General features: G+C 34.3%; 1 protein-coding gene across 2 annotated transcripts in view; it reads right to left on the minus strand.

The window, feature by feature from the left end:
• Positions 1-21,393, minus strand: part of CEP85L (centrosomal protein 85 like) — a 160,463-nt gene that overhangs the window by 24,838 nt on the left and 114,232 nt on the right. The window contains exons 4-6 of one of the 2 annotated variants that reach the window (XM_027848564.1): positions 19,616-19,731; positions 6,471-6,588; positions 1,265-1,447 (exon numbers count right to left, since the gene is read on the minus strand). In XM_027848564.1, coding sequence (XP_027704365.1) covers positions 1,265-1,447; positions 6,471-6,588; positions 19,616-19,731 — 417 coding nt within the window. Of the gene's footprint in view, positions 1-1,264; positions 1,448-6,470; positions 6,610-19,615; positions 19,732-21,393 lie in introns of both variants that reach the window. The other variant, XM_027848565.1, reaches the window with a different exon arrangement.

The raw sequence follows: 21,393 nt of genomic DNA on the forward strand, positions 1-21,393 counted from the left end.
AATTAACCCTAAATGTTGATTAATAAAACTGTATTTAGCCGACTGGTCATAAAAAAACCTTGAGCTAAAAGCAGCAACCATTAAGTGCACTGACTATTGTTTCTACTCTCTAGTTACAATGCATACAACAAAGAAAATCCGTGATAGAACCTTCTAAGTAGAGATATTATATAGGTTTACTTGTATAGGTGTGTATTACTTCATGGAAGGCAAATAAGAGAGAGAGAGAGAAAATAGCTTCAAGTGCACCATGAAGGTAAAGCCATGTTTTGGGGGAGCCCAAACCTGGTTGAATGCAGAGAATACATTGATGCCTAAATCCACTATAACTAAGAAGTTTAAAAGAAAGAGCAATGGTTCAACATCAGGAAACCTGGCTCTAAAACCATCTCTGCTACTAATTACCTATGTAACATTAGGCAAGTCATTTAAAGTTTCTGTAGGCTAACCTTATTCAGATATAAAGTAGGGATATCAACTCACAGGGTTAGGATAAAGATGAAATAAGATCAGAAATGTGCAAGTGCTATGAAAAAAAAGTTTAAATCCTATATAAATAGGATAAAAGGAAAATAGATATAGTACTGGAAGATATTTTAGTGCTCACCTAGTACAATTCACTCATTTTGCAGATGAACAGACTTGAGGCCCAGAGATAAAATTCACACATGTATCAAGTGGCAGAGATAACATCTGAATTTAGGATGTTTAAATCAAAATATATTGTCCTTTTCGCTATATCATATTGTCTTCTTATCTCAGAAAATAAGAGTTTCTGCTTGGCCAATGATTTCAAATTGAATCTAAGCAAATCTTATACATGGAAAACTTAGCCTGATTTCATTCTTCCTGGAAGCAAGACAGAGATGGAAAATGATAACAATAGAGGGGAAAGATTATTATTCCCATACAGGAGAAAATAGTTTTAATGGTAAAATTTTGGCCCTGGCAACCAACTTTAAAAATGATACATACTGGTTACAAAGAAATAATTTAATATTTCTATATGTCCAAGGTGTACCAAAAGTCTCAGTGTAGTTTTAAGTTTTAATAGCTTAAATATTGTACATTCAACACATTTTATAAAATAAGTCTACTATATGCTCATATATTATATCAACACATACACATGTAGGGTTCTTGCTCCCAAAGGAAGATTTCAAGATTTCTCTCAGGTCTTGGCAACCAACAAAACAAATCAATTCAGTTTAAGTGGCCACTACACTAAGAGACAAGAAAATTAAACACCAGAAAAAACGTTCACCTTCTCTTCCAGTTTCTTCTTCTCTTCATTAGATTTGCTTGCACTTTGCTTGAGAAACTCATTGAGTTGTGAAAGCTCTTTTTCGGCAGAAGCAAGCTTTCGTTCGAGTTCCTCATGTTCAGGGCGAGATATTGATTGGTCAGGAAATGGAGCCTGAAATGAAGCGTTATCATATTGTGGTTGCTAGGTGAGAAAGACAAAAGAGGGGTTAAAAAGATTTATTATTGTCTTAATGACCCAACATGAATCTGAAAAGAAAAATACAAATCAGTTTTATCTTACGCTTCAGTATATTCATATAGAACTCAAGAGTTATATGAGAAATGAACACAATGAAAGGGAACAGTTTGTCTCTCTAGATACAATGGTGTTAAACAGTACAAACAATTCTATAGAAACAAATGTAGGACACAAATATTTCTTCAAGATAAATCACAATTTTGAAAAAATTATTCAAATATCTCCTAACGGAGCCTCACTAGAGCATGAATCCATAGAAGTTAAACTTCAGAGTCCAACATCTGGATTCAGAGGACTTGGGCTCAAAATCTGGCTGTTATTCACTAACTATGTGATGTTGTGCAAAACAATTAGCCTTTCTAGGTGGAAATTGAGGTCCCTTTCAGTTCTAAAATACTATGACTCTAAATCTGAACTACATTACTATTTTTTAAAGTACAGAGAACTGTGATTTCAATTGAAAAGAAACATTAATCCAAATCACAATGAGAACTGAAAATAGGTATTAAGTTTCATCCCATAACCTTCAAACCTTCAAACAGAAAAGATAACACAAGACTGAAATGGTCCATGTTGGAGGGGCTGTGCAAAGACAGGAAAACTAAGAACCTGCAGGGAGACTTGCCAGACTATCTGGAAAACAACTGTAATTATTGAGCAATTAATAGACATTAATTGGCTAGGTGTCAGGTGCTAGAGACAAAAACACAAATAGTTTCTAGCCTCAGGGGATTAGAGAAACACAAAGCATATAACTAGGGAGTCCAGTGCATAGAGTGGTAGACTTATAGTCAGGAAGACCTGAGTTCAAAGCCTGCCTTAGATACTAGCAGGTCACTTAAGATCTTTTGATCTCAGTATTCTCATCTATAAAATGGTGATAAGAATACCTACATTTTAGGTTTGTTGTGAGGAGCAAATGAGATAACAAATGTAAAGTACTTTGCAAGTCTTAAATCACTATATAAAAGCTGATTCTCATTACTATCTACAACTCGTATGCAAGAAAATTCACCAAACTTCATATTCTTTGATCTGGCAATCTCACTATTAGACAAATATGTCAAAAGAGGTCAAAGAAAGGACCGGTAACATATACACCAAAATACCTGTAACAGCATTTTATACAGTAGAAACTAAAAACAACGTAGGGCCTATCAATTGACATTGATAAACAAATATTAATACGGCTAAACAATATGTTCCACGACTATATAACAGTAACTACATGAAAAGAAAAACATCAAAGATTCAAAGAAACACTGAGATGACTAGATGAAATGATGCTGAATTAAGTAAGACAATTAGAAGAACACCACATAAAGGCTGTCAAGCTCTGATTAATTTTATTCACCAATATTGGTTCTGCAGAACTAATTTTTGAAGTATCTTCCTCTTCTTAGTATGTGGGGTTCTATGAGTGAAGAAAATTATGCTGTCAGACTCAGTCATTTTGTCAATTGCTTTTACATAAATATTACTCATTAATTTGAGGATTAAATGGGAAGTTTAATGGGCAATGGTTCATTCATTTGTGAAAAGGAAAAGTAACAATAACACTTAAAAATATAACTAAAGCAATCAATCTTCAAAAGAGTCAATATTATTATTCTATATGAAGTTACCTCTGCTAAAAATTAATAGACTATAAAATACCAGGCTCAAATTAGATGGGGAAAGAAGGTCCCCCATTTCATTAACAGCTATTAATGAAGAACAACAAAGACCACATATACTGTTTGAAAGGAAAGACAAACAAAACATCCTCCTTTCCTGCCAAAAAAAGAAACAGAAATTGGCTTATCAACAGTTCTTAGTGATAAGAATAGGTAAGCTTTTTACCTTAGAAGTAAAACTTCTAAGTAACTAAGTAACTTTTTATCACCTATACCAAGCCAACATTTTTTTAAAATAAAATTAAAAGATGTTGTTTCATCTCTTCACAGAGGACAAATCTGGTCATTATTTCACAACTTGTGGCCAAAATATTCACCCCAATGTGGCCAACCAGGTTATGAGTCTCCCCAGACATAACTAGGCTGGCACACAGATGAGACAATTTATACTTTCTCCAAGGCCTTTCTACCTTGGTAGGATGTACCAGAGCTTGAACCTATGAAAACTCTGATGCCAGTCAAAGTTTTGCACCATAATGATGCATCAGGATAGGACCTGAGTGGACTTATATATTCTCCTATAACAAAGTGTGCCCTTAAGATTTCTAAAGGAAGGCCTATTTAAACAGTTATCAGCAATATACCTACCACTTGGCAAATGCTGGTAAAAGGTATTAAACAAATCTAAACCTTCTTTTCTTCTTTAGACCTATCTACCACTAAAAGAACATAAGGATCTTTAAAGCTTTAGGATGAAAGCCTCAATTCTCTACTGACCCAAAAGATATGGTTTCTTTTGTCTTTCAGATACATGAATGTTCTGCTTTCCTCAATCTACCTTAAATTATCAATGAGTGGCACAGTGATAGTGTGTTGGACTTGAAGTCAAAAGACCAGCATTCAAATCCAGCATCAGCCACCTTACAGCAATGTAACACTGGCCAAGTTACTTAATTTCTGTCTGCCTTAAGTTTCCTCATCTGTACAAAGGGGATAATAATAGCCCCTACTTCCCAGGGCTATCATGAGAATCAAGTAAGATAGTATTTGTAGAGTACTTTGCAAACTCGAAAGCACTATATAAATGCTAGCTATTAAAAAAAAAAAAGAAATTTTTAAAATACAATCTTAAAGGAGTTCACAAGACAATTTATCTTTTACATATCATATCTGATGAAAACTACTCTAGATCAAATACATACTATTTCTTTGATCAACCAACAAGATCACTTTTGCTATTGGAGAGAATTAAAATAATCAAAGGCACAGAGAATTGTAGAATCACATTTATACTCTTATAATCATACTTTTACTTAGTTTTTAATGAAGAAAATGAAATTATGCTAGGTTGTAGATAATTTGCCAGATGCTTAGTCCCTAGAATTATTCACAAGATGATCTTCTGACCTTAATAAATTGCTCTTATTTTTCCAAAGGGGATTTATTTATAATTTCTTCTAATTTCCCAGAAAACATTCAAAATCCACCTATCACATTTTTTTAAAGGCAATCTTTTTTTTTTCAGTATTCTTTTGGGGTATCCTCCACACCCCATCCCACCCTCACACCCACCCCACAACTTATCCTTGCTTCCTATCTTAGAGAGCCCTCTGCTGGATGGATGCTAATGCCTTTAATACTTTCTTCACCCTTCAAATTACACATTCACCATCTTGATTGCCTAATTGTAATTCAGTTTTAGAATACTAGTATAAAAACACTGAATCAAAATATTTAGAAAAAGTGAAATGGTTCTGATAAAGGGGGAAAATGGTTGCTATTGTAATCTAAACATATATACATACATATATATATGTGTGTGTGTATATATATGTATATGTATATCTCTAAGTACATTATCATGGAACCTCCCTAGTGATACCTCCTTAATCAATTCAGTATACCACTCACAAGAGCAGCTATTTCAAACCTTTTCACCTCTCAAGCCTTCCACAGAACCTCTTCTTACCACCCTCTTGGATAAAAACTTCACCTCATACCTCACCAAAAAAAAAAAAAAAGAAAAAGCTCCCTCTCCTCCCATGACTCAAACTTCTTCTACCTATTCTTCACCTCTATCTCATGTGAAAAGGAGACCTTTCTTGTAATCCCCCTACAGATACCCTTGATCCCATTCCCTCTTCTCTGGTTGATTACTCCACTAGCTCCATTGTCTACTCTTCAACCTCTCCCTATCTGACTCTTTGCTGCCTACAAACCTGCCTATATGGCATCCCATCTTTAAAAAACTCTCACCTGATTCATATCCATTAGCTAATGTTCTCTATCTCTCCTCTTTCTTGGCTACAACCCTTGAAAGAGCTGTATATACTAGGTGCCTCCACTTCTCACTTGATCCTAAACCCTCAACTAATTGGCTTCCAACCTCATCATTCAACTAAAACTGTTCTCTCCAAAGTTACCAATGATCTTATAATTACCAAATCTAATGGCCTTTGTTCAATCCTCATCTTCTTGACCTCTTCAGCCTTTGAGACTAGTGATTTACCCTCTCCTCTTTGACGCTCTCTTCTCTCAAGTTTTTTTGAAACTACTCTTTCCTGGTGCTCCTCCTCCTATTTTTCTAACTGTTCCTTTGCAGATTCTTTGCTGAATCTTCATCCATGTCATACCCACTAATGGTGAGTACCTCCAAGGCTCTATCCTGGCCCCCCTTCTCTTTTCTTTCTATAATATCTCACTTGCAGTTCTTAGCAGCTCCCATGGGTTCAACTATCATTTATAACGATGTGTTTGTGTATATGTCCTACTCCTTCTAGGTTCCCATCCCACCATCACAGAATGCCTAATGGATATCTCAAAGTAAATGTTCCACATGCATTTCACAGTCATTATGTACACAATACAATTCATTATCTTTCCCCCAACCCCCTTCTTTTCCTTCCAAACTTTCTTAAGAGTGGAATTCAGGCTCACATTCCAGTGTTATCATCCAGTATTTGCTAGCCTCACACTCAGTATCCAATTTCTTTCCAAATCTCATTATTTCTACTTATACAACATCTCTCAAACAAGTTTCCCCTTCTTTCTACAATTCCAATCCTAATGAAGGCCCTCATCATCTCACATTTATACACAAGGGTGTGAGGGTTGAGTTTCTCACCAGGGCCATCCATCCAATCTCACTCAGCCACCAATGTGATACTCTTAAAGTCCAGGTCTGACCATGTCACTCCCCCAACCCAACCCAACCCCCAAACTTGATAAATTTCATTGGCTTCCTATTAACCTACAAGATCAAATATATAATTACCTGTTTGGCATTCAAGGTCCTCCACAACTTGGCCCTTTCCTACCTTTCCAATCTTCTTACCAGAGAAAAGTCTTACCTGCAAACCTGCAACATAAGAATCTTCACAATTCACGTAATGACCCAACATGGCGTGTTGTGCTCGTAATTCATTATCCCTGATCCTCTGATGTAGATTGGAAATTTGTTGTTTCTGCCTACAAAACAGAAGTTCAAGTCTGGTTACCCAAAAAAAAAAAAAAAAAAAAATGTAAATATTTCTCAAGGAAAGTTCTCATTTTACCCTACTTACAAGGACATGAAATGAACTTTAAAAACTTTTTTTATTAAACCTTAACATAAAAATTTCCACATACAAAAGAGATTGTGTATGAAACCATGAGTTGATATTGCATACAACTTATTTTTAAATTATATGTTAAATTTAACATGAGAGTACCAATATTCCCTTGGCTTGTCTGTGTTCCCTTCTCAACTTCCTTCTGTTTTGTCATTTTTAATGTTCCATTGACACTTTTTTCCTTTTTTCTTTCAGCATCACAATTGCTACCTGCTTAGAACTTCGAAAACTACCCCCCCAATGCATCAAAGAATAAAAAGTAAATAAAAACTAAGGCCTTCCCTTGTAATAAGTAAGCATAGTCAAGAAAAACAAATTCACATATTAGTCATGTCTGAAAATGTATGTCTCATTCTGTATGTACAGTTTATCACTTCTCTGCCAAGACCTAAGAATTATGCTTTATTACCAGTTTTCTGGAATCACTGATCAAACTGTTTAAAACTTGTAAGAGCTGTTTCCTTTTCTATTATTCTAAATGTTATTATGGTGCTGCTTCACTTCATACAAATCTTCCAAGGTTTTTTCTGAATTCATTCCTTTCATCATTTCTCAAAGCACAATTACACCCCTCACATCCTTTGGGAAATGTATTCCTAATTTAGCATATTATTTAGCATCTTGATTTACCTTTCAACAAAATGCACATCCAACAAACAATGGAGAAGAGAAAATAGGAAAATAACTAAATCATCAATAAATAAATTCAAGGGGCAGCAAATAGAGATCTGGCCTTGGAGTCAAAGGACCTGTGTTCAAATCCAGTCTCAGACATATGACACTTACTAGCTGTGTGACCCTGGGCAAGTCACTTAACCCCGACTGCCTCACCAAAAAGCAAAAAATGAATGAATGAATGAATTCATAATGTTTTATTAATTATTACATTCTCATTTTGCTAAAATAATTAAATCATCAATAAATAAATTCAAAATACTATATTAATTATTACATTCTCATTTTGCTACATTGGAAAATGCTAAGTTTAAAGGTATATTAAGATTTAGATCTCTGTCAAATCAGCAAACCATTTATTAAGTACCTACTATGTGCCAAGCACTGTGTTAAGTTCTGGGGATATTAGAAGGGCCAAAATAGTTTCTGTCGTCAAAGAGCTCACCATCTAACTGGAGAGACAACACGTAAACAATTATGTACAACAAGATACATATAAAATAAAAATTGGAGATGCCAGAGGGAGAGTACTAGCATTAAGGAGGACCAACAAAGGCTTATTGCCAAGAAGGTAGGATTTAATATGAGACTTTAAGATAATTAGGAAGCAAAAGTGAGGAGAAAATTCCAGATCAGAGAGACAGTCAGTGAAAATGCCTGTAGTCAAGAGATCAAGAGCTATTGTGCGTGGAACAAATAGGAGGCTGAAGTCAATGGATCAAAAAATACTTGGAAAAGAGTAAGGTGTAAGAAATTGGTTAATTAAAATCCATTGGTCTGCCCTGCACCATGAATGGACCTTTTATCCATGTATAATTTTGTACCATCATGCATTGGTCATTTGAAAAATACAGGTGTGCTTACTTATATACCATTCAATTGTTGACATGGTTCACTTTTTTTTTAAAGTCACTTTCATTAATATCACCACCAATCTCAGCAGAAAAGTTTTTAAGTATTGGAAAGCTGTCAAGCTTAGGGTAATTGATATACATTTTCCAAATATGATTTTTGTTTTGAAGTTCAACAATTAACTACTATTCAACTATTAGCAAATACTGTCAGTTGTCTTCCCTGAAGTGACAAGGCTGCTCCATTCATTTTTGAGAAAATGCCAGAGTAAATTCCCAAATCTGAATAACCATAGTTTGTGTCAGTCATTCTTCAATGTAAAAATGGTGTTTGCACGAAAAAAGGTGATAGGTCAGTTCACAGGTCAACACATGTGCTTTTCCTCAAGATGAACTTCCCATTTTGACCAACAGATTATTAAAAAGATCTATATTTGATGGTCAAGAAATAATAAGTAATTTTTATTTTCTTCATCAGGAGCATTCAAGTGAAACTAGTATTTTTTTTTTCTTAATTACCAGTGCACGATGATGAAAAATACAATGACTACTGATACAGTTTCGGGTCACTACTTTAATGCGAGTAACGGAGCCAGCAATTTTACCCACCTTTTACACCACTGAATCATTGAAAAATATCAAAACAATTATTAATTAATCATAAAATTAAAAAACTGATTAAACATTTTGAATATTTCACTACCGTGTGTGTGTGTGTGTGTGTGTGTGTGTGTCTGTGTCTGTGTGTCTGTGTGTGTATCTCTAAACCTTCACTTTTTCTGTGATTGCTGATACTGGATGAGCATAAGGCAAAATACCAAGTACAGTTATATCTGTAAATGTGTCCTTTTGGAAGGCCTTAGTGCAATCCTGCAGATGAGATATTAATTCAGTTTTAATGTTTGAGGCTAAACTTTTAAGTCACAAGTCATATGACATCTAGAAAATTCCACTGTAGACTCATGAAAGAATGAGAGAGAAAATAGCATCTTAATATTATTATGAAAATAGTTTTCACTGGCGCCAAGTGTCAGGAACCCAGGGGTCTGTAGACTACACTTTGAGAATTGTTTTTATAGAGGTTTTAGGATTAGGACATAGCCTTGGGGAACACCTAAAATTAGCAGGAGCAGTCAGGATGAAGATTTAGCAAAGGTGATTAAGGAGAAGACAGACAGGTAGAAGGAGATGCAGGAGAGAAAGTATTATTATGAAGATCTAGAAAAAAGAGGGTATTCAAGAGAAGGCCAAACATTAGGGAAGGACCTTCACTAAAGATCAAGTAACACAAGAAATTAAAGATGTGCTAAGAAGTAATGGTAGGGGGAAGTCTCGGGAAAGAGATAAAAAGTTCAAATTTCGATGAACAAAGCAAAACAGAACTAGTTGTGACAAAAGAAAAAGAGGCATTAAAGACAAAGGGAAAAATAATTTCAATATTCTGAAACGAATCCAGGAAGACAAGTAAAAGGTGGGAAGATCAGGAAAGAGGAGTTTACAGACTAACAATTGAGAAGAGGAAAGCAAAAGCAAGAGATGAAGATTTAGTAGAAGACAAACAGGAAAGGAAATATTTTACAAGACATTGTAAAAGATGATTTGACAGCATTAACATAGTAGGGCATCTTCTTTCTCAAAAAAGCTTTTAAATAAGGTGATCTATCAACTGTCTCATGGCAGTTGACATAATAGTACATTGACCCCCATCATTCCCACTATTTAAGATCAAATAAATGTATGAAAAAGAGGAAAGATACATCATGAAAATTCACTGCTATCTTCAATTTATGCACGAATTAAGTTTTTTAAAATAAGGATACAATCTAGATTTGTTTTTCCTTTCTTTTTTGTTTTTTTTTTCCTGTGAGCTCTATTAATACAAGAGAATTGAATGAATTACATAGATATAAAATTGTTATTTAGGCAACAATTCATGCTACAGGATGTAAAATCAAGTCAGAATAAGAGACAAGAGCATTAAAGGAAGAGCTAATAAAAGTTTGCAAAGCCTATGGAGACTTTCATTTTCAGTTTTTATAAAAAAAAAAAAGATTACTTTTTTTTTTTTTAAGTGAGGTGACCGGGTTTAAGTGACTTGCCCCAGATCACACAGCTACTATGTGTCAAGTGTTTGGTCTGAGGTCACATTTGAACTCAGGTCCTCCTGACTTCAGGGCCAGTGCTCTATCCACTGCGCCACCTAGCTGCCCCAAAAGATTACTTTTTTAAAAACTATTGTTATTTTGTTCTTACATTACTCATATTTCCCATTATATTAGTTAGCAATTATATACAACAGGAAAGGGGAACCTGCAGCTTTAAGGCCACATGTGGCCTTCTAGGTCTGTAAGTGTGGTCTTTTGACTGAATCCAAATTTTACAGAAAAAAATCCTTTTATTTTTATTAATATATTTTTGTTCGTTCTCTATACTTATTTTGTTTTTAGAATGAATGTATTTAAAATACCAAGGAATAAATTAAGTTTCAACAAAGTAATCCTCTCAGATTGACTTGCACAATTAGAACATTAGTAAGCCATAAAGGCTAAACTGACAGCTGTTACGCTTATTATATTTCCCCTACCTGACTGGTGCTACTACAACATCAGACCAGTTGGTGATATTTTATGAGTTTCGAGTAGGCCAATCTGTTATCAGCTTTTGACAACAATGCACTGTGTTTCAGTTTGAAGTGGAATTTGTGAATAGTTGCACACCTCAACAATATTTTTTAATTCTATCTGCTTAACAGCATGTCATATCAAAGAAGACCAAAAGAATGCTGAAGGAAGAAAACAGATTTTTTAATTGAGGATTGGGAATTGCAATATTACCTTATTTCTGCTAAAGATAAGATGATTTTCTTGCTCTGTGATACTACAATGTCAATATTAAAAAAATTCAATGCTCATCAGCATTATAACACTCATAAGCACCACAAATACTTTAAACCTGAGGGAGAGGCACAAAAGGTTGTATTACAGAAATTAAAAGATCAAAAGCAAAGACAATTCTTTGAAGCAGCTATAAGACCTGGAAATAATGCCACTGAAGGAACTTATAAAGTAGCTTATATACTCAGGAAAAAAGGGAAACCATTCAGTGATGTAGAAATTATGAAAGAATGCATTGTCAAAGCTGTAGAAAGCTTAGACCCTGATAATGTTTCAAAGTACAAACAATTACCTCTTTCAAGAAGAGCCACAACGGACTGGCAACATGAATTAACCTACAACTTAACAAGAACAACTTCATGCAATAGTTCAAAAGGAAAATATATTATTATTCAATCACTTTGGATGAATCAACTGATGCTACTGACTCAGTGCAGGTTTTCAGGTCATAACAGAAGATTTTCTTTGCTATGAAGAGTTATTTGGTTGGGCACTCTTGCAAACAGAACACAGGGAATAGATATCTTAACAACTTTCAAGATCAATGTCATGAAGTTGGACTGAATTTGGTAAATTTAGTGAGTGTATGTACAGATGGTGTACCTTCCATGACAGGAAAACATGAAGGGTTTATTGCACAGATAAAAAAAGTATTAATTAACAGATCCAGATGCTTTCATTTCTTTTCATTGTATCTTAGATCATTAAATCACTATGCTAAAGCTACTTTTCAAAGTGACACTTTGCAAAAAAATTATGAGCATTGTTAACTATATTCATGCAAATGCAACACAGCATCATCAGTTTCATAAGATGCCAAAGGTGAATGATCAGGTATTTGGTGTGGATTTGCCTTACCATTCTAAAGTGCATTGACTATTGCAGGGACAGGTGTTAGCCAAAATTTTATCTCTGCAAGAACAGAAAGTTAAATTTTAGGAAGAATAGAATCAGCAATATGAATTATTGAAAGAATACTTCTACAGGAATGTTGTATTTTTGTGTGACATGTCAAATCGAAACGACTTGAATATTTCTTTGTAAGGTAAAACTAAGTCCATACATGATATGTGGCAAAAAAAATCCAAGCATTTAGAAAAAAGCTATCTTTTTTCAAAACACTTCTTCTTCAAAAGGGTATTTTGGATGAGCATGTTCCACTGTTAGCAAAAATGAGCATGATGATATATGTGAATCATTTGAAGAATATACAGATGTTATAAACCTATTAAGGAGAGAATAGAATGAGAGGTTCACTGACTTTGAGAATCATGGCATCACACTAAACTAACATTTCAGCCTCACCTAGTTGATATTACCAAGGCACCGAAAGAACTACAGATGGAAGTGATTGAGATCTCAGTAGATGACATTATAAAATCATCATCTGATGCTAAGAAAGGTCCAATTGAAATATGAAAAAATGAAGTAGAATATCCAAGCCTTTGGCAACATGCCCAAAAAATGCTTTCTTGCTTTTCAACCACTTATTGCTGTGAATCTACACTTTCCTACCTAAACCCAAATCAAGACGCTCTTAAGGTCACAAATGACTGATACCCATCCCATCTAAAGGATCAAATGAAACGTCAGATCTCCAAGCTGCAACTAAACATTCAAATGCTTTCCAACAAAAAGCAGATACAAGAAAGTCATTAAAAGGTTAGTTAACTTTAAAATTAACAAATAGTTTTCACTTTTTGAAATTATTACGTACATAGCAGTTAAAAATATACATTATTTTGTAAAAAAATCTAAGTATATCTAATTGAAGTTTCTTGAATTCAGCCTTATTTGATTACAGCTAAATATTAATGTAGCCTTACAACATGAAAAGGTTCCCCACCCCTGATATAGAACTTTAAGATTTGCAAAATGCTTTACAAATATTATCTTATTTGATCCTCACAATAACCCTGGGGAAAGTAGATAGCATTATGATTCCTACTTTACCGATGAAAAAAATAAGGCAGACAGAGATTATGTCTCTTGCCTAGTAAATATCTGAATAAGGACCTGAATTAAGTCTTCCTGACTCCAGGCCCAGCACTCTATCCACTGTGCCACCTAGTGTTTTTTAGCTTTTCCTCTTAGAGAGCCATCCATTATAAGAAATAAAAAAGAGGGTTAAAAAAAAAGTGGTTCGGCAAAAGTGACCAATAGAGCAACCAAAGCAAACATATGTAGGGCTCCATACCTATAGTCATGTTCCTTCTGTAAAGAAGGGAGGTAGGGGCAGCTAGGTGGCGCAGTGGATAGAGCACCGGTCCTGAAGTCAGGAGGACCTGAGTTCAAATCTGGCCTCAGACCAAACACTTGACGTGGACTAGCTGTGTGACCTTGGGCAAGTCACTTAACCCTGATTGCCTCACTTAAAAAAAAAAAAAAAAAAAAGGAGGTAGACACATTCTCAACTCTTTTGCAGCAGGCCAAGCTTGGTATTATAATTTCACAGCAGGAAGTTCTGATTTTTTAAAATTGATGTTGTTTCTATTTATATTATTGTAGTCATTTTGTTTAGTGTTTTCCTGGTTCTGCTTGCTTCACTTTATATCTGTTCATTAAAATCTTTCTATGCTTCTCTGTATTCGTCATATTCTTCATTTCATACAGTACATAATATTCCCTTACAAGTTTGGTTAACCATTCCCCAGTCAGTGAACATTTACTTTATTTCTAGTACTTTGCTACTATAAAAAGTGCTACTACAAATATTTTGGCATACATCAGGTCTTTCTTTTTATTATTGACTTCCTTGGAGTACATGCCTAGTATTGAAGTCTCTGGCCCAAAAGGCTATAAACATTTTAGTCCCTTTCTTATAATAATTTCAATCTGCTTTACAGACTGGGTAGACCAATTTACACCACCAACATGCTATGCTGTCTTTCCACAACCACTTTATCATCATACTAGTCTCATTTTTATCATCTTTGCTAATGTACTCGGTGTGAAATGAAACTTGAGATTTGTCTCTTGGTTTGGAACATTCTTTCAAATATCTGTTAATCTGTTAATGAAAAGGTTTTTTTTTTCCAAATCCTTTTGACCACTTCCTAAAATTAAAGCAATTAAATCATCTGTATGTTATATATGACCTATATAAATTAAATGTCAAAGGGGAAAGGAAGACATAATAGCAATGAATGCATCATCAGGATGAGAGATAGCCTCCTCTAGCACCACAAACTGTGACTTATCCATCTATGCCTTTCTAATTCCCTATTAGAATAAAGTCTTTTTAAAAATGACTGTATGAAAGAATTGTATATGCACAGTTTTGGGGTTTGTTTTTTACTTTGCTCTTTTATTAACCTATCCCACTTAGTAATAATTCCTAACTGAAGGCTCACAAAATACTTTCATCCCAATAATCCGGTGAGGGAGCAAGAATGGAAACTCAGAAAGGTATTGCGCTCTGTCCACAGTCTTAGTAATTCGTGACTTAAGCCAAGATTTCAAGACTCTTATCAAAATGAAAACACACAGCTTTAGACCAGGAAGGGGTTTTGGATATCATTTAGAACAACCCCTCATTTTACAGAAGTATAAAATGAAGTCAAGTGAGGTGAACTAACTCGCTTAAGTTAACCCAAGTAGCAACCATGTCATAGTTTGATCACACCTTCTGGTTGCCCATTAAAAGTGGTCTTTATTTGAGACATGTAAACATAGTTATCTAAGACAGATTAGCCTATAACCAAGGTAGAATCTATCAAAGAATAATCAATGGACTTAAAAAAAGGATGAAGCATTCTTTTCTATCATAATAAAGATTGTCAATGATTTACATGGTAAAAAATAATAAGCATATATACGTATATAAAAATCAAAATATAAGTATGACAGGAAGACAGATTTCAGTATAAATATAACAGAAATAATAGAAGCAGTATAAACATTTTTAAATGTTTTAAGACTTCTAGACTTTTCATACACTTTTCCTAATTTCCTTCAAAATATAAAAACACTTTCAACAGAAAGCTGTCATATCTAAAACATTCTACTCAATTCTAATGAAAGAATTTTCTAGGCAAGGCAGACTCATGCTCTATGGTGAAATTCAATTAAATAAAGTGTTTTTCTTCTCCTATGATTTTTTTAAATGTGTAAATATGTACAAAATTTCTTCTACAATTACCTGAAAGAAATATAGCCTAAGATTGAAAAGTTGAAACATGCAACCATAAATTTTATTCTGTTGTTTTTAGTCATGTCTGACTCTTCGTGACCCCCTTTGGGGTTTTCTTGGCAAACACTGGAGTAGTTTACTACTTATTTCTCCAGTTCATGTTACAGATGAGGAAACTGAGGCAAACAAGGTTAACTGACTTGCCCAAAATCACATAATAAGTGTCTGAGGCCACATTTGAAAGCAGGAAGATGAATCTTTCTGACTCCAAGACATGCATAGTATCTACCATTCCACCTATCTGCCTTAACTATAAATTTAACTTCCTATAAAAATGCATCCATAACCTTGATGTTATAACTACTTTATAATCTGTTCTTTTACTAATAATGAGTATTTCTTTTCCAGCTACTTAAATTTGTCTTTAACAAGAAATCCTGAATTGCAAGCCTGGAACCCAGCTATATGATAGTGTAAGTGGCCTATCAAAGCCCAGGGAAATTCCAAGGAAGGGGTCCAATTTTTCCCCCCTTAGGCAGTTGGGGTTAAGTGACTTGCCCAGGGTCACACAGCCAGTAAATGTCAAGTGTTTGGTCTGAGGCTGGATTTGAACTCAGGTCCTCCTGACTTCAGGGCCGGTGCTCTATCCACTGTGCCACCTAGCTGCCCCTGAAGAGGTCCAATTTTGCATTACAGATTGGACTTCCCAAGCAGGAAAGACCTGAACTGAAATCCTGCCTCTGAGATAATCAATAGATTTGTGACCCTGAGAAAGTCCCTTCCAAACTGATTTTTTTCTTTTATAAAACTAAAATATGTTTTTAAAAAAATTCTAATCATGACCAATACGTAAAAAAGTTGCATTACATTAAATGCTCCAGTACTTTCAAAAGAAGTTCAACTTCACCTTCTCAAGGAGAGGGACTATTTTGTAAATACAGTAATCCAACTGACTTCAAAACAGACACCTTTTCTACCTCAAACTGAAACTGTAATTGTAAAATCACCAAAAAGACTTTCAGCTAATTGCAGGACAAAGATATTAAAAGCTGCAACACTTAAAATAAGATCTCTAACAAGCACAAATTTTGAATATCATTCAAGAGATAGACAGTTTTGAGAATCAGGAATGCTGTAAACTAAAGCAAGGTTTCCAATAAAAAGAACTTACTAATTATGTTGATGTGGTTTTAGAAAGGCAAAGAAAACAATCTAATCCAAGAAACTGAAATTTATAGATCCAAGCCTGCTAATGGGGGTAAAGGACTGGTAGGTGTCAGGTTAACAATTTTTTAACAACTGTGCTAACAATTTTGAACTCAGAAATTACAGTTAATAACTAAATATTAATCATGTTTATATTTCTTCAAAAATCTATGTAAATGTCCTCTGACTTTCTAAAAATTAAAAAAAAAAGGCCATTGGGCATATTTTTTAGAAATTTGTCATATGTTGAGATTATACAGTATTTGTTGTCTTTTTCTATTAAGTTTTATTACAAATCTAATAATGGATACTAATAAAACAACTACACACATTTAGTAACTATTTACATTTTGATTAATTTCAACACAAAATATCATAACATTTTTTGTCTCCAAGTGTACCTATCTAAGATCTTTACTTATTCATTCTCCTTCACTTTTCTTCTCTGAAAAGTAAACAGTATGTATGACAGTATTCTGCTTTTACTTCCCATTTTCTTGATATTCTTCATATTTATTGATACTACTTACATTATACTACTCCATTATATTAATAATGCACCAAGCTTTTATCATCAGCCTATCACTGAGCATTTCAATTGCTTTCAGGTTTTAATGTAATTTTGTGTAATATGGCTATGTAAATCTTTTAACAAACCTGGCGAAAGTATAAAACATGCAAATAGTCAATGCTAGATGTTAGAAAAGTTGGGGAAAGACAGGCACACTAATACACTGCTGATGGAGCTATGAAATTAATTGAACCATCCTATACAAGCAATCAGAAATCATGTTAAGAAAAGGACCAAAATGTGAGTGTGACCTAGAGATTTCACTATTAAGTAAATACCTCAAAGAGGTCAAAGAGAGAAAGATCCCCAAAACACCAAAATAGTTATGGCAGAATTTTTGGTAGTAGGATAAAATAGAAACAATATAGATGTTTTATCAGAAAAATACAAGCAAGAAAACACCAGTAGCTACCAACCTATATGTCTTTTCCATCTCTATTGGAAGTTTTACAAGAATCATCTAAACCTGCCCTCAAGGGCATCCTTGATGAAAAAGACACACGAAAGGAAGTGAAATTATACAATCATATTACGACTAATGGAGAGAATAGAAGATCCTAATGTGTTTACTCTTTAAGTATAAAAATGACTTTAAGCTGCTAAAGCAAAATGCCACTTTAAATGCATATATATGCTTTAAAAGTGTGTACATACTCCAAAAGACTTGTGATGGAAAATGCTATCCACATCCAGAGAAAAGAACTTTCGAGTCTGAATGAAGATGGAAGCACACTATTTGTGCTCTTTTTTTGTTCTGTTTCTTCTTCCTTGTGATTCCTCTCACTGGTTCAAATTCTTCTTTATAACATGACTAACGTGAAAATGTTTAGAATGAATGTATATGTAGAGCCTATATCAGATTACACGCCCTCTTGGGGGAGGGAGAAAATTTAAAACTCCAAATCTTATGAAAATGAATGTTGAAAACTAAAAATAAATCAGTTTTTTAAAAAAGTGTATACATAAATGTGTATAACTTACCTGACAGTCAAAAATCATATAAGATTACTTGAAAAAACAAATAACTATGTTTCATAACCCTCTAATTATGCCTCTCCAACAGTGAAAAGTATGCTCAACATAGGTTTCTGTCACTGTCATGGAAGATGTCCAATACAGAATCTAAATGGAAGATTCATTTCCTACACATCACAAGGTCCTCCAAATTTGCAGATAACATTTTGCTGTGTCAAAACCTGAAACTTCATAGAACCTTCAAACTGAGATCCATAATTACTCAAAGAGTGTGGACTAAATATCCACAAAGGAGAAACTGAAGGGAAAAATAACGTGTTTTTGTGTTTTATCCAGATTATAATATGTAGTTAAATGGATAGGCCAGACCTCATTAAGAGAAAAAAGAAAAGGGCAGGGAAGGGGGGATGATGTTGAACAAACACAGAGACAATAATAACAATAAGTTAAAACAGTCAGGAAACAAGCACCTATTAAGTATTTACTATGTTGAGGGCAGGGGTAGCTAGGTGGCACGTTGGATAGAGCACTGGGCTCGGAACCAGGAACACTCATCTTTCAGAGTTCAAATCTGGCCTCAGACACTTACACACTGTGTGACCTTGGGCAAGTCACTTAACCTTGTTTGTCTCAGTTCCTCATTTATAAATTGAGCTGGAGAAGGAAATGGCAAACCACTTCAGTATCTTTGCCAAAACAACAACAACAAAAAAAAAATGGGATCATAAAGATTCAGAAATGACTGAAACGGCTGAGCAACAATAAAAATGTTACAGGTACTATGCTTGGAAGGGAAAAGAAAGTTAGATCATGGATGTGAGCATTGTTACTGTTGCTGTTTGATTATTTTGTTTGAGGGAGGGAGGAACTGTGTGGCATCTATAATGACTTTAAGCTTCTCTCTGAAACAAGACCTGTCATTTGGACATGAACATTTATCCAGTGATATATGGCTTTGTGTTATGAATATCCCTTTATCTAAAGAATTAACATTACTGGCCAACCAAAGGCCAACATGGATATGTATAAGCATGATGCAACATATTACCAAAAGCAAGAACAAAGCACAATTTGTAAGCAACCAGGATGCTTTGTTGGTATCTACAAAACCATCCAAAACAAAGCACCTAGCATAAGGGGTGGATCATTTGTGGTAGTTATTTGTCTTTGTTTTTGGAGGGAACATGGGCAAAAGTTATAAAGGGTGAAAAGCTATAAATTAATATAATCTATACCACTACAGATAATATACATGTTGATAAGATCAGAGACTCAATTAAATAAGTTTGTAAATGGGAAATTTAACAACGAGTATATTACTACTTAGGATTGTTGAAGAAAAAAACTCAATTCAGTATACATTTTATATGCCACTGACAACATATAAAATGGCAATAAAAGTACATAGATAAAAATTGGCATAATCTTTGCCCTCAAGCAGCTTTACAAGCTAATATATGGATGAGACAGGCACACATCTAATTTATAATACAAGTCAGACAATACACTAATCTTCTCAAGAACCTACTGAAGGAACACTTCAGATTTAGCGTAACGTGAAAACTCAAATATATACTGACCTGTCAATTACAATTTCCTTCTGCCTTAGCAATCCTTCTTTAATTTTCAATAAAGATTCCCATCTATTGAAATCATGGTAGCCAGAAGAATAATTTTGACGAGATCCAGTCAAAACCTGAATAAAAATTGTACATAATTAGAACAGATCTACAGCAATATTAAAGAAATAAATATTTGAGGGTTCAAATACATATTTTAGAGTTCCAGTCAAGATGGCTGCTGGATTGCCCAGTTTTCCCACATACTTACTCTAGAAAACTTAACATTAAATTTGGTTGATCAAACCAAATAATGAAGAAATCCAATAAAAAACTACCGTGACATGTTTTCCCCAGAATTGCATAAAGTCAGCCAAAACCCTAAGGGAATATGAAAGGGAGCCCCCTCCAGCCAGTTGAGCACCGCTGTGTACAGGACAATGAGAGAGGACACCTGTAGCCTGGCAAGGCTCTGAGTCTAGAGACCCCAAGAATGGAGGGCTTTGAAAAAGCCCTAGGATCAGGACCTTGGAAGCCCTTGGGAGTAGCAGCAATTGGTGACCAACTTAGTGTCCCAGAACTCAGACTGGAACTACTCAGGTATCCAAGGGTTCTGAGGTCCCTAATACTCTGTCCTTAGACCCCAGACAAGGCTCTGAAGATCCAGAGCTATATTCTTCAAAGATCCAGAGGGAACTAACCACAGGATATGGAGGTCAGCCCAAGAACCCAGGGAGAGAATCCCTTTCTCTCAGGGAGGGGATGGGAGAAATTAGCAATAGTGATGTACTCACTCCCTGCTAAAAAGTGGGTCCTAGTAACATTTTTTTTTTAATTCACAGAAGGAAACAGAAGAAAATCACACAAGTAGGTCATTTTGAAAGTCACGTATAGAGGTTATTTTCTGCTAGTTTTTGTTTTTTTTTAATGTGGTATGAAATAATTTCCTACAGACTCTTCTTTGTGTTCTGCTACATAGAGGGAAATACTTTCTTTTTTAAGTGTTTGATTTCAGGCTTTTCAGTGTTTTGTTTTGTTTTTTTAAAAACACATTTTTTCAAAACCCTTCCAAAAATATATTCTAGTCCCCAAAACATATGCAAAAGTCCTTTTAATATTTAAATCTTTCATAATTCTAAAAGCTTTGATCATCCCAGATGAATCTAACAAGGCTACATTACTACTTATGATCAATCTTATATACCAGTACCCAACGTATGCTCTATCTTAAAAATCTTCAGTCAATACCACTTTTATAGTATGTTTTTTTTCCCCTCCAGTAAGGGCAAACTGCTATAAAAGTATCTTCATAAAATTCTTATGAGATGGGTACTATAAAAGACTAGTAGGATAGAGTAAGATACATATACTGTCCTTTGAGTGGTGTACATAGTATATATTGCTTTATGCATCTTTAATTAATGTGTTTCTAAAAAGATGTCTGTAAAATTAATCTCCAAGTATCTAATCTCATTTTCTGAATGATTTTTTTCCCTCTGTTAAGAAACTAGCTCAAAAATATTCTGAAATCATACCTAATGACTCAGAAAGCCCTTCAGAATAACACACCTAATTTCTGGAGGAAATAAGTTTTAAAAAGCTCAAAACAGTTAAGTTAGAATTATCCTATAAAACCCCATTTCAATGAAACTTTCAGTCTTTCAGTAAAGACTACAGTCCATTATACATATCTCGCCTTGACCTTCTAGTGTCTCCAAACATTCATCTCTAAAATGGATTCCCTTCTTAATTAATTAAAAAATTCTTTTCTTTCTTCAAGACCCAGGTGCATGTAAGTA

Source organism: Vombatus ursinus, unplaced genomic scaffold (genome assembly GCF_900497805.2).
Source record: "Vombatus ursinus unplaced genomic scaffold, bare-nosed wombat genome assembly UNPS02006779.1, whole genome shotgun sequence".
Lineage (NCBI taxonomy): Eukaryota > Metazoa > Chordata > Mammalia > Diprotodontia > Vombatidae > Vombatus > Vombatus ursinus.